The sequence below is a fragment of the Phacochoerus africanus genome, chromosome 3 (assembly GCF_016906955.1).
Source record: "Phacochoerus africanus isolate WHEZ1 chromosome 3, ROS_Pafr_v1, whole genome shotgun sequence".
In the NCBI taxonomy this organism is placed as follows: Eukaryota; Metazoa; Chordata; class Mammalia; order Artiodactyla; family Suidae; genus Phacochoerus; species Phacochoerus africanus.
The window spans coordinates 172,281,397-172,295,290 of record NC_062546.1 but is presented as its reverse complement, the minus strand read 5'-3'; the positions used below and the strand labels follow the sequence as shown (position 1 = coordinate 172,295,290).

At 37.3% G+C, this 13,894-nt stretch overlaps 1 protein-coding gene across 2 annotated transcripts in view; it reads right to left on the bottom strand.

Moving 5' to 3' along the window:
* Positions 1 to 403: 403 nt before the first annotated feature.
* Positions 404 to 13,894, bottom strand: part of LOC125123462 (cytochrome P450 20A1) — a 66,523-nt gene continuing 53,032 nt past the window's right edge. For both annotated transcript variants that reach the window (XM_047773282.1, XM_047773281.1), the window contains exons 12-13: positions 2,384 to 2,473; positions 404 to 2,235 (exon numbers count right to left, since the gene is read on the bottom strand). In XM_047773282.1, coding sequence (XP_047629238.1) covers positions 2,085 to 2,235; positions 2,384 to 2,473 — 241 coding nt within the window. In that variant the 3' untranslated portion in view covers positions 404 to 2,084. The remainder of the gene's footprint in view (positions 2,236 to 2,383; positions 2,474 to 13,894) is intronic.

The window sequence follows — 13,894 nt, the reverse complement described above, 5'->3', positions numbered from 1 at the left end:
AAGAGGCCAAAAAGCTTTAAAGCTTAAGAGTCCCACTAGAGTCATGCTACGAACCATCAGGGACACAGAGGCTACTGAAATTTAGGTCATTTGACAAATACAAAGGGCCGAATAAGAACAACAGTGAGTGGATAACTAATTTTATGCATGATTAACAGTACTTTTATTTTTAAAAATCCTCTACAAGGTGACTTATTTTTAATGTGTTTTTAGTCATGACACTCTGGATAAAATGTGCTTATTTAGATGATTCCTCTATTTTCACGATTCCAATCACTATTAGTAATGATACACTGCCTCATTTATTGGCAATACGCCAACACCCTGACTCTCTGGCTCGGCTACCTGGCTTTTGGCCTTGATCATCGCTAATCATGTCCCACTTGCTTTAAAATTCCACTTATAAAATTCCACTTATCTTGTTTAATTTTATTGACACTTGGTTTACCTATGATTGTCTACTCTAACCTTCCACTGCCAGTTTCCAAACCGATTAAGTCAGGTACGCAAATAACAAAGGAAGTTGCTCCATATATACAAAACGATAGAAAATGCTAGGCGGGGAGGGAATAAATTTAACAACATGCCTTTATAGAAACAACATACATGCGAGGAACTAAAAATACATTTCTTTCAAGGTTTCAGAATTTAAATTATTCCATAAATTAAATGTTTTTGTCAAAAATAAAGCTGCGTCTAATAACTTAGTTTCTATGTCTAACCACTCATTACAAGGACTAAAATGTTAGCTATATAACCATAAACACAGCATAAAATAATTCAATTAATAACTAGGGTATGTTCTTGAAACCAAAATTGCAAGAGAAATTCAGCAGTGTCAAAAAAAGCCCATTTGCAGACATTTATCATTATTCTTCCTTTCCTCTCTATCAGCACTAGGCATATTTCCTTTGGTTATCATCTTTAAAAAAAAATTTTAAAATAGAATTCTCCAAGAACAGTGTAACCAAAAAAGTGAACTAAAATACAATTCTGTCAATAAAAAAGGTATTAAATATAAAACTTATTAGGACTAAAAAGTCAATTATGAAAGTTAACATATTTTTGAAAAAGCCCCAGTATTTCCTTGCTTACTAGTGAGAGTGATCATTTTTCTAAAAGTTTATTAGTTGTTTCCCCTTGTAAAAGCTGTATATTCATGTCTTTTGCCCATATGTCTACAGTAGGTTTTCTTACCAATTTGTATGAGCTCCTTATATGCAATATGGGTATCAGCCCTTTCTGTCACATATTTTGAGAATGTTTTCACCCACCTTTGTTTTCTTTTTTAAATTTGAATTTGGTTTTTGGTTAATGCTCCCTCATTTCTTAATCATAAGTTCATTATGGTTAGGATATGAAACAATAAAAAATAACAAGTTCAGTTTTTTCCACAAATGAGAATTGGTGGAGTACTATATTACTACTAAGATTTCAAGCAAAAAAGAACACACAAGCCTCAATCTTAGTTGGCTACTTAGGAAGGACACTTCAAAACACATTAAAAAATAACTATTATTTTCCAAATGATTCAGAACTATTCGAAACAATGAGCCCTGTATAAGTCATGAAATGAACACTGTTGTCTGGGGAGGCATAACAATAGCAAATATAAGGTAGGTTATTCAATGAGTTATTCAAACCTAATAACAAGGATTAAACACAAATTCATTTATCCTTAAAAATAAAAATATTAATCCAATAAATAAAATTATGAAAAGTCCTTTTTTTCCCCATTAAAAGGATTTATTTAAAGTACAAAAAGTACTTTTTTATGAATGTTTAGAAAACATTATTGTGCAAAATAATTCCTCTTCGAGAATATTAATTTTAGAGATCACACTAAGGCTAATGATACGCAATTAATGATATAGAAAGTGATAAAAAATTAAAAGTAGCACTATATTGATGCAATAAGTATAAATGTAAATCATGCATTAAGAAAATGTGATACAAAAATCCAAATTTACATGATGAAGTACTAAAAGGTGTTTATACAACACAATGATGTTTGGTTTATAAAAGGATTCAATACAGATTTTCTAAATGGTCATTTTCCTCAACAAAGTTAAATGTATACAATTTCAATATCTCTTTGAGACAGTGATCCAAGCTTCTTCCTTGGACGAGGTTACCAGTTCATACTTAGTTTCAATAACTTGTCCCTCCACAGAAAGTAGGTGCAGTCTCCTCACCAGTACACTCAAAAGTACAGTGGTCACCATATATGCAAACCTAGTCAGGAAGAAAGTCAACTGTTTACTAAGGATTAACAATTATACTTTCATTACATAGACTGTTCATTCTCATCAACAGTGATCATCAAAAGAGTAAGTACCAAGTCTGGCGCTTCCCTTTCAGTTTCCTTTCTCTATCATCTCACCTCAGCTCTGGGCATTCCTGTGGGCCTGAGAATCCAAGCAAGGAGAAAGTCTTCATTACCGATTCATCATCAAACCGCTCTGGATCAAACCTAAAAAGATTTGGGGCTGATCACAACAGAACTCTACTGACATGGTACCTATTTACATGATAAGAACACAGGTATATAACAAAGTTTAAAAACTACCGAAGATAGAAACTGCTATCGTATTAAATTTAATTTTCACCTATTGTGTAACCCAAATAACATATTGTACATAAATCGTCTCTTTTTGCTTAATAATTTCCTAAACAATACATGCCAAATACATTTATCCAGAATCAGCATGAAATGAAATTGTAACATATGCTTATATCATCTTATGAGATATAAGGATACAAAATCACACAAAAATCGCATAATGAATATTTACATTTCACAGTGTTCAAAATATGTTACATGAAATGATTGGTTCAATATGCAAGACATTTTACATTGCCTCTTCAATTACATTTTATTCCCTAAAATCAGAGACACCAAACTTAAAATTATATTCCTCAATTACTTTAGATCCAGACTTATTAAGTGAATGAAATGAAGAGGCTAAGATATTTTATTCTACAGATTTTTACGCTGTAAAAAATCACTGGGGAAATGGATATACTGAAACAAAACAAATAACTTACCCAACCAGGAGCATAAAAATTCCTCTCAAAAATAAATGTGTTTTTTTTGTTGTTGTTGTTGTTCTTTTCTAGGGCTGCACAGGCAGCATATGGAGGTTCCCAGGCCAAGGGTCTAATCCAAGCTGTAGCCAACAGCCTACACCAGGGCCACAGCAATGGGATCCAAGCCACATCTGCAACCTACACCACAGCTCACAGCAACACCAGATCCTCAACCCTCTGAGCGAGGCCAGGGATGGAACCTGCAACCTCACAGTTCCTAGTCAGATTTGTTAACCACTGAGCCATGACGGGAACTCCAAAAATAAATGTTTTAAAAAGAACTAAACTCAAGGGGTTCCCATTGTGGCACTGTGGGTTAAGAAACCAACTGCAGTGGCTCCGTTCAATGCAGAGGTACTGGTTTGTTCCCCAGTCCAGCGCAGTGGGTTAAAGCATCCAGAGCTGCTGCAGCTACGGTAGGCTCCGTTTCAAACGCTGGCCTGGGAATTTCCATATGTCATGGGTGTGGCCATTTAAAAAACAAAAACAAAAACAAAAAAACTCTAAAACTCTACTATGAGAAAAAAAAAAAAGAATTCTTCTTTTATTTTATTTTAAAAAGTTTTTATTAAAGTATGGTTGATTTAAAATGTTCCCTTAATTTCTGCTATATAGCAACGTGACCCAGCCACCTATTTTTTTCATTTGCCATTAGGCTCTTACTGAAGAGACAGGATACAGTTCCCTGTGCTGCACAGCAGGACCCTGTCACCCATCTGTTCTAAATATAACAGTATCCATCACCAAACCCAAACTTCCCATCAGTCCCTTTTCCCCCTTCCCACTGGCAAACACAAGTCTGCCCTCCATGTTCATTTGTGCTTTGTACATAGATCATTTGTGTCACATTTTAGACTCCACATATATGTGATATCATACAGTGTTTGTCTTTCTCTTTCTAACTTACTTCACTTAGTATGAGAGTCTCTAGTTCCATCCATGTTGCTGCAAATGGCATTATTTTGTCTTTTTATGGCTGAACAGTAATCCATTGTACATATGTACCATATCTTCTTAATCCATTCACCTGTCAATGAACATTTAGGTTTTTTCCCTGTTTTGGTTATGGTGAATAGTGCTGCGATGAACATGAAGGTGCATGTATCTTTTTCAATGAAAGTTTTATCTGGATATATGCTGAGGATGGGATTGCTGCATCATATGGCAGTTCTATATTTAGTTTTCTAAGGTATCTCCATACTGTTTTCCATAGTGGTTGTACCAATTTACATTCCCACCAGTAGAGAAGGAGGGTTCCTTTTCTCTACATCCTCTCCAGAATTTGTTGTTTGTTGACTTGTTAATGATGGCCACTCTAACTGGTGTGAGGCAGTACCTCATTGTAACTTTGATTTGCATTTCTCTAATAATTAGTGATGTTAAGCATTTTTTGAGATGCCTGCTTGCCACCTGTTTGTCTTCTTTGGAGAAATGTCTACTTAGGTCTTCTGCCCATTTTTCAATTGGGTTGTTTGGTTTTTTGTTGTTGAGTTGTAAGAAGTGTTTGTATATTTTGGAGACTAAACTTTTGTTGGTTGAATCATTTGCAAATATTTTCTCCCAGGAGTTCCCGTTGTGGCTCAGTGGTTAATGAATCCAACTAGGAATCATGAGGTTGCGGGTTCAATCCCTGGCCTTCCTCAGTGGGTTAGGGATCTGGCATTGCCGTGAGCTGTGGTGTAGGTTGCAGATGTGCTCGGATCCCACGTTGCTGTGGCTGTAGCATAGGCCAGTGGCTACAGCTCCGACTGGACCCCTAGCCTGGGAACCTCCATATGCCGTGGGAGCGGCCCCAGAAAAGGCAAAAAGACAAAAAAAAAAAAAAAAAAGATTTTCTCCCATTCTGTGGGTTGCCTTTTCATTAAAAAAAAAAAAAAAAGAAAGAAAAAAAAAGGTTTCCTATGCTGTGCAGAAGCTTTTGAGTTTAATTAGGTCCCACTGGTTTATTTTTGTCTTTATTATCGTTATTCTAGGCGGTGGATCACACAAGATGTTGCTGTTATTTATGTCAAAGAGCATTCTGCCTATGTTTCCCTCTGTTTTACAATATCTGGCTCTACATTTAGGTCTTTAATCCATTTTGAGTTTATTTTTGTGTATGGTGTTAGAAAATGTTCTAATTTCATTCTCTTACATGCAGTTGTCCAGTTTTCCCGGCACTGTTTATTGGAGAGACTATCTTTCCTTCACTAAATGTTCTTGCCTCCTTGGTCATAGATGAGTTGACCATAGGTGTTTGGGCCTGTTTCTGGGCTTTCTATCCTGTTCCTTTGATTTACATTTTTGTTTTTGTGGCAGTATCATACTGTTTTGATGACTGTAACTTTGTAGTACAGTCTGAAGTCAGGGGGCCTGATTCCTCCAGTTCCATTTTTTTCTTTTCAATATTGCTTTGGCTATTTGAGGTCTTTTCTGTTTCCATACAAATTTTAAAATATTTTGGTAAAGTTCTATAAAAAATGTCATTGGTAATTTGATAGAAATTTGATAGTAGATTGCCTTAGGCAGTACTGTCATTTTGATTATATTGATTCTTCCAATCCAAGAGCATGGTATACCTTTCCGTCTTTTTGTGTCATCTTCGATTTCTTTCATCAGCGTCTTATAGTTTTCAGATCTTTTGTCTCTTTAGATGGATTTATTCCTAGGCATTTTATTCTTTTTTATGCAAGGTAAATGGGATGGTTTCCCTAATTTCTCTTTTTGATCTTTCACTGTTAGTATAGAGAAATACAGTTTATATCTGTGTATTGATTTTGTATCCTGAAACTTTACCAAATTCATTGATGAGCTCTAACAGTTTTCTGGCAGTGTCTTTAAGATGCCTAGGTATAGGATCATGTCTTCTGCAAACAGTGATAGTTTTACTCCTTCCTTTCCAATTTGGATTCCTTTAATTTCTTTCTCTTCTCTGATTGTGGTGGCTAGGACTCCCAAAACTATGTTGAATAACATTGGTGAAAGTGGACACCCTTGTCTTGTTCCTGATCTTTGTGGAAATGCTTTCAGTTTTTCACCATTGAGAATGATGTTAGCTGTGAGTTTGTCATAAACAGCTTTTATTACATTGAGGTAGTTTCCTTCTATGCCCACTCTCTGAAGAGTTTTTATCAGGAATGGATGTTGAATTTTGTCAAAAGCTTTTTCTGCCTCTGTTGAGATGATCAAATGGTTTTTATTTTTCAGTGGGTCAATGTGGTATATCACATTGATAGATTTGTGAACACTGAAGAATCCTTGCATCCTTGAAATAAATCCTACTTGATTATGGTGTATGATCTTTTTAATATACATTTGTAAGCAGTTTGCTAATATTTTGTTGAGGATTTTTACATCTATGTTCATCAGCGATATTGGCCTGTAATTTCCTTTTTTCTTTCTTTTTTTTTGTGGTATCTTTGTATGGTTTTGGTATCAGGGTGATAGTGGCTTCGTAGAATGAACTTGGGAGTGTTCCCTCCTCTGCAATTTTTTTGGAAAAGTTTCAGAACAAGAGGGGTTAACTCGTCTCTTATTGTTTGATGGAATTCAGCTGTGATGCCACCAGATCCTGACTTTTGTTTTTTGGAAGTTTTTAAATCACATTTTCAATTTCAGTGCTTGTGATCGGTCTAGTCACATTTTCTATTTCTTCCTGGTTCAGTCTTGGTAGGTTGTACCTTGGTAAGAATCTGTCCATGTCTTCTAGGTTGTCCATTTTATCAGTAAACAGTTACTCATAGTAGTCTCTCGTGATTCTTTGTATTTCTGTGGTGTCAGTTGTAGCTTCTCCTTTCTCATTTCTAATTTTATTTAAATGAACCCTCTCCCTTTATTTCTTGATGACTCTGGCTAAAGGTTGATCAATTTTGTTGATCTTTTCAAAGAACAAACTTTTGATTTCATTGATTTTCTCTATTGCTTTCTTTGTCCCTATGTTATTAATTTCTGCTCTAATCTTTATGATTTCTTTCCTTCTACTCATCTGGGGCTTTGTCTATTCTTCCTTCTCTAGATGTTTAAGGTGTAAAGTTAGGTTGTTTACTTGATTTTTTTCCTCTTGCTGAGATAAGATTGTACTGCTATGAACTTCCTTGCAGAACTACTTTTGCTATGTCCCATAGGTTTTGGATCATTGTACTTCATTGTCATTTGTCTCTAAGTATCTTTAAATTCCTCTTTGATTTCTTCAATGATCCATTGGTTGTTTAGCAGCATATTGTTTAGCTTTCAGGAGTTTGCATTTTTTGCCATTTTCTTTTCTTGCAGTTGAATCCTAGTCTCATAGCATTGTGGTCAGAGAAGATACTTGAAATAATTTCAACATTATTTTAATTTGCTGAGGCTTCATCTGTGGCCCAAGATGTGATCTATCCCGGAGAACATTCCATGTGTACTTGAGAAGAAAGTAAATGCTGCTGCTTTGGGGTGAAAAGTTCTATAGATAGTTAAGTCTATTTGGTCTAGTGTATCTTTTTTTTTTTTTGGTCTTTTTTTGTCTTTTTAGGGCCACAGCTGTGACATGGAGGATCCCAGGCTAGGGGTCGAATCAGAGGTGTACCTACAGGCCTACACTACAGCCACTGCAATGTGGGATCTGAGCCACATCTTCGACCTACACCACAGCTCATGGCAATGCTGGATCCTTAACCCAATGAGCAATGCCAAGGATCAAACCTGAGTCGTCAAGGATACTAATCGGGTTCGTTAACCACTGAGCCATGACAGGAACTCCTAGTGTATCATTTAAGATCTGTGTCTCCTTGTTGACTTTCTGTCTGGATGATCTGTCCATTGCTGTAAAAGGGGTGTTAAAATCCCCCACTAATACTGTGTTACTATCGATTTCTCCTTTTCTGACTATTAGGACTTGCCTCAAATACTGTGGTGCTCCTATGGTGGGTCCATGTATACGTACACTTGTTATATCTTTGCCTTGTATTAATCCTTTAGTCATTATGTAATGTCCTTCATTGTCTCTTCTGACCTTTTTATTTTAAAATCTATGTTGTGTGATAGGAGTATTACTACACCTGCTTTTCTATAATTTCCATTTGCATGTAATATTTTCTTCCATCCCCACACTTTAAGACTACATGTGTCCTTAAATCTGAAATGCTTCTCTTGTAAGCAGCATATATATGTTTTTGTATGCATTCACCCAGACTATGTATTTTAGTTGGGGCATTTAATCCATTTGCCTTCAATGTAATTATGCATAAGTATGTACTTACTGTCATTTTCTCTTTTATGATTATTATTCAATGAATTCATTACATTTATAATTGTACAAAGATCATCACAATCCAATTCTATAGGATTTCCATCCCACATCCACAGCATATCCTCCCAGCCCCCAAAACTGTCTCCTTTGGGAACCATAAGTTTTTCAAAGTCTGTGAGTCAGTATCTGTTCTGCAAAGAAGTTCAGTCTGTCCTTTTTTCAAATTCCACGTCAGTGAAAGCATTTGATGTTGGTGTCTCATTGTATGGCTGACTTCACTTAGCATGATAGTTTCTGGGTCCATCCTTGTGGCTAAAAATGCTGGTATTTCGTTCATTTTAATGGCTGAGTAGTATTCCATTGTGTATATGTACCACATCTTCCTGGTCCACTCTTCTGTTGATGGACATTTAGGTTGTTTCCATGTCTTGGCTACTGGAAATAGTGCTGCAACGAACATAGGAGTACTTGTGTCTTTTCGAGTCATGGTTTTCTCTGAATAGATGCCCAGGAGTGGGATTGCAGGATCAAATGGTAGTTCTGTTTTTAGCTTTCTGAGGCATCTCCATACTGTTTTCCACAGGGGTTGCACCAAAGTACAATCCCACCAACAGTGTAATAGGGTTCCCTTTTCTCCACACCCTCTCCAGCACTTATTGCTTGTAGACATTTTGATGATGGCCATTCTGGCTGGTGTGAGGGGGTACCTCATGGTGGTTTTGATTTGCATTTCTCTAATAATGAGTGATGTTGAACATCTTTTCATGTGTTTCTCGGCCATCTGTGTGTCTTCTTTGGAGAACTGTCTGTTTAGATCTTCTGCCCATTTTTTGATGGGGTTGTTTCTTTTTTTGATATGGAGCTGCAGAAGGTGTTTATAAATTTTGGAGATGAATCCCTTGTCAGTCGATTCACTTGCAAAGATTTTCTCCCATTCTGTGGGTTGTCTTTTCGTTTTGTTTAGGGTTTCCTTTGCTGTGCAGAAACCTTGACGTTTGATTAGGTCCCATTTGTTTATTTTTGTTTTTATTGTCAGTAGTCTGAGAGGTGGATCTGAGGAGATGTTGCTGCGGTTTATGTCAGAGAGTGTTTGGCCTATGTTTTCCTCTAAGAGTTTTATAGTGTCTGGTCTTACATCTAGGTCTTTAATCCATTTGGGGTTTATTTTTGTGTATGGTGTGAGGGAGTGCTCTAATTTCATTCTTTTCCATGTGGCTGTCCAGTTTTCCCAGCACCGCTTACTGAACAAGCTGTCCATTCTCCATTGCATATTCTTGCCTTCTTTGTCATAGATGAGTTGGCTCTGGGTGCATGGGTGTAATTCTGGGCTTTCTATCCTGTTCCACTGATCTGTATTTCTATCTTTGTGCCAGTACCACACAGTCTTGATGATTGTTGCTTTGTAGTATAGTCTTATGTCCGGGAGCCTGATTCCTCCAGCTCCATTTTTCTTTTTCAGGATGTCTTTGGCTATTCTGGGTCTTTTGTGTTTCCAAACAAACTTTAAAATATTTTGTTCGAGTTCTGTGAAAAATGTCCTTGGTAATTTGACAGGGATTGCATTGAATCTGTAGATTGCCTTGGGTAGTATAGTCATTTTGATCATATTGACTCTCCCAATCCACGAGCATGGTATGTCTTTCCACCTGTTTGTGTCATCTCTGATTTCTTTCCTCAGTGTCTTATAGTTTTCAGAGTACAGGTCTTTTGTCTCTCTCGGTAGGTTTACTCCTAGGTATTTTATTCTTTTGGATGCGATGGGAAACGGGATTGCTTCCCTGATTTCTCTGCTCTCTGATCTCTCATTGTTAGTGTATAGAAATGCCATTGATTTCTGTGTATTATTTTTGTATCCTGCGACTTTGCCAGATTCACGGATGAGCTCTAACAGTTTTCTGGTAGAGTCTTAAGGATTGTCTAGGTAGAGGATCATGTCATCAGCAAATAGGGATAGTTTTACTTCTTCCTTTTCAATTTGGATTCCTTCTATCTGTTTTATTTCTCTGATTGCTGTGGCTAGGACTTCCAAAACTATGTTGACGAGTAGTGGTGAGAGCAGACATCCTTGTCTTGTTCCTGATCTCAGCGGGAATTCTTTCAGCTTTTCACCATTGAGAATGATGTTCGCTGTGGGTTTGTCACATATGGCCTTTATTATGTTGATGTAGGTTCCCTCTATGCCCACTTTCCGAAGGGTTTTTATCAGAAATGGGTGTTGGATTTTGCCAGAGGCTTTTCCTGCATCTGTTGAGAGGATCATATGGTTTTTATTCTTCAGTTTGTTAATGTGGTGTATCACACTGATGGATTTGGGGATATTGAAGAACCGTTGCATCCCTGGGATAAATCCCACTTGATCGTGATGTACAATCCTTTTAAAGTATTGTTGGATTCGGTTTGCTAGTGTTTTGTTGAGGATTTTTGCATTGATGTTCCTCAGTGAAACTGGCCTGTAGTTTTCTCTTTTTGTGGTATCTTTGGTTTTGGTATGAGGGAGATGGTGGCCTCATAGAATGAGTTTGGGAGTGTCTCTTCCTCTGAAGTGTTTTGGACTAGTTTCAGAAGGATAGGTGTTAGCTCTTCTCTAAATGTTTGATAGAATTCGCCTGTGAAGCCATCTGGCCCTGGAGTTTTGTTTGTTGGAAGTTTTTAAATCACAGTTTCAATTTCACTTCTTGTAATTGCCCCTTCGTCTTTTCCATTTCGTCTTGGTTTAGTCTTAGGAGATTGTACTTTTCTAAGAATTTGTCCATTTCTTCTAGGTTGTCCATTTTATTGGCGTATAGTTGCATATAGTAGTCTCTTATGATCCTTTGTATTTCTGTGATGTCCGTTGTTACTTCTCCTTTTTCATTTCTAATTTTATTGATTTGAGTCCTCTCTCTTTTTTTCTCGATAAGTCTGGCTAAGGGTTTGTCAATTTGGTTGATCTTTTCAAAGAACCATCTTTTCGTTGCATTGATCTTTTCTATGGTTTTCTTCATTTCTATTTCATTGATTTCTGCTCTGATCTTCATGATTTCTTTCCTTCTACGAACTTTAGGTCCTGTCTGTTCTTCTCTCTGGAGCTGCTTTAGATGTAAAGTTAGCTTGTTTCTTTGAACTTTTCCTTGTTTCCTGAGGTGGGCTTGTACTGCTACAGTCTTTCCCTTAGAACGGCTTTTGCTGCATCCCATAGGTTTTGGAGTGTCGTACCTTTGTTGTCATTTGTGTCTAGGTATTTTTAAATTTCCTCTTTGATTTCTTCACTGTTCCATTGGTTGTTTAGTGGCATGTTGTTCAGTCTCCACATGCTTGTGTTTTTGGCAGGTTTTCTCTTGTTGTTGATCTCCAGTCGTATAGCACTGTGGTCAGAAAAGGTGCTTGATATGATTTCAAATCTCTTAAAGTTACCAAGGTTTGATTTGTAGCCCACAATGTGATCCATCTTAGAGAATGTCCATGTGCATTTGAGAAGAATGTGTATGGTGCTGCTTTTGGATGCGATGTCCTATAAATATCTGTTAAGTCCTTCTGGCCTAATGCTTCATTCAGGGCCTGTGTTTCCTTGCTGATTTTCGGTCTGGATGATCTGTCCATTGCTGTAAGTGAGGTGTTAAAGTCCCCACTATGATTGTGTTATTGTCGATTTGTCCTGTTAAGGTTGGTAGCGGTTGCCTTACATATTGTGGTGAACCTGTGTTGGGTGTGTAGATATTTCAAGTTGTTCTGTCTTCTTCTTGGATTGATCCTCTGATCATTAGGTAGTGACCTTCCTTGTCCCTTAAAATATTCTTCATTTTAAAGTCTATTTTGTCTGATAGGAGTATTGCTACTCCAGCTTTCTTTTGAGTCCCGTCTGCATGAAATATTTTCTTCCATCCTCTCCCTTTCAGTTTGTATGTGTCCCTAGAAGTGAAGTGGGTCTCTTGAAGACAGCATATATATGGGTCTTGTTTTGGTATCCATTCATCCAGTCTATGTCTTCTGGTTGGGGCGTTTAGTCCATTCACATTTAAGGTAATTATTGATATGTATGTTCTCATTGCCATTTTATTAACTGCTTTGGACGTGTTTTTGTTGCTCTTTTTTCTTCCCTTCTTCTCTTGTTCTCTCCTCTTCTTGTTTGATGACTCTCTTTAGTGTTGTATTTGAGTGGATTTTTCTTATTTGTGTGTGTATCAATTGTAGATTTTTGGTTTGCAGTTATTCTGAAGTTTTGATATGAGTCTATGTATATAAGAGATTGTTATAAGTTGTTGGTCTCTTAATTGCAAGTGCATCTCCAGTGTCCTGCATTTGTACCGTCTTCCTCTCACGATTTCTGATTTTGCTGGCATACTTGTGCACGGATGATCTCATATCTTTACCGTATGTAAAGCTTTACTGGTGAGCCTTGTCATTTTTGAAATTTTTGTTTCCTGTTCCTGTCTTGTCTTTTTGCCTAGAGAAGTTCCTTTAGGATTTGTTGTAAGGCTGGTTTAATGTTGCTGAATTCTCTTAGCTTTTGCTTATCTGTGAAGGTTTTGATTTCTCCTTCAAGTCTGAATGAGAGCCTTGCTGGGTAAAGTAATCTTGGTTGGAGCTTTTTTCCCCTTCATCACAGTAGGTATATCATGCCCTCCCTTCTGGCCTGCAGAGTTTCTGCTGAAAAATCTGCCGATAACCTTATTGGGGTTCCCTTGTATGTTACTTGTTTCTTTTCCCCAGCTGCTTTCAAGATTTTCTCTTTGTCTTTAATTTTGGTCAGTTTGATTAGTATGTGTCTCGGTGTATTCCTCCTTGGGTTTATTTTATATGGTACTCATTGTGCTTCCTGGATTTGGGTGAGTGGTTCCTTTCCCATGTTAGGGAAGTTTTCAGTTGTTATCTCTTGGAATATTTTTTCTGTCCCCTTCTCCCTCTCTCTCCTTCTGGCACCCCTATAATACAGATGTTGGTGTGTTTCACGTTGTCCCCGAGTTCTCTGAGACTCTCTTCATTTGTTTTCAATCTTTTCTCTCTTTTCTATTCTGCATCCGTAATTTCCACTAATCTGTCCTCCACCTTGCTTATTTGTTCTTCTGCCTCCTGTATTCTGCTGTTGGCTGCTTCTAGTGAATTTTTTATTTCAGTGATTGTATTTTGCATCTCTTCTTGTTTAAGTTTTATATCTTGTATCTCTTTGGTCAGTGTTTCCTGTAAGTTATCCATCTTTGCCTCCAGTGTATTTCCAATGTTTTGCATCATTTTCAGCATCAACAGTCTAAAGTCTTTTTCCTGGAGGCTGAGAATCCCCTCATCACTTGGCTGTTTTTCTGGGTTTTTTTCTTTCTCCCTCCTCTGAGTTATAGTTCTCGGTCTTCATTTTTATAGGTTTTTGGTGTGGTGACCTTTTTATAGATAATAGGTTTGTAGCCTCTCTTACTTCTGTTCTCTGCCCCCCTTGTGGCTGAAGTTGGTATGCGGGCTTGCTGCAGGCTTCCTGATGGGAGCGGCTGATGCCTGCCCAGTGGTAGGTGGAGCTGATTCCTATCCCTTTGGTAGGTGGGACTTTGTCTCTGGGTGAGATTAGAGGGGGTATGTGCATGGGGGGGGTATCTTTAGGTAGTCTGTTTTACTGATGGGTGTGGCTATGATCCC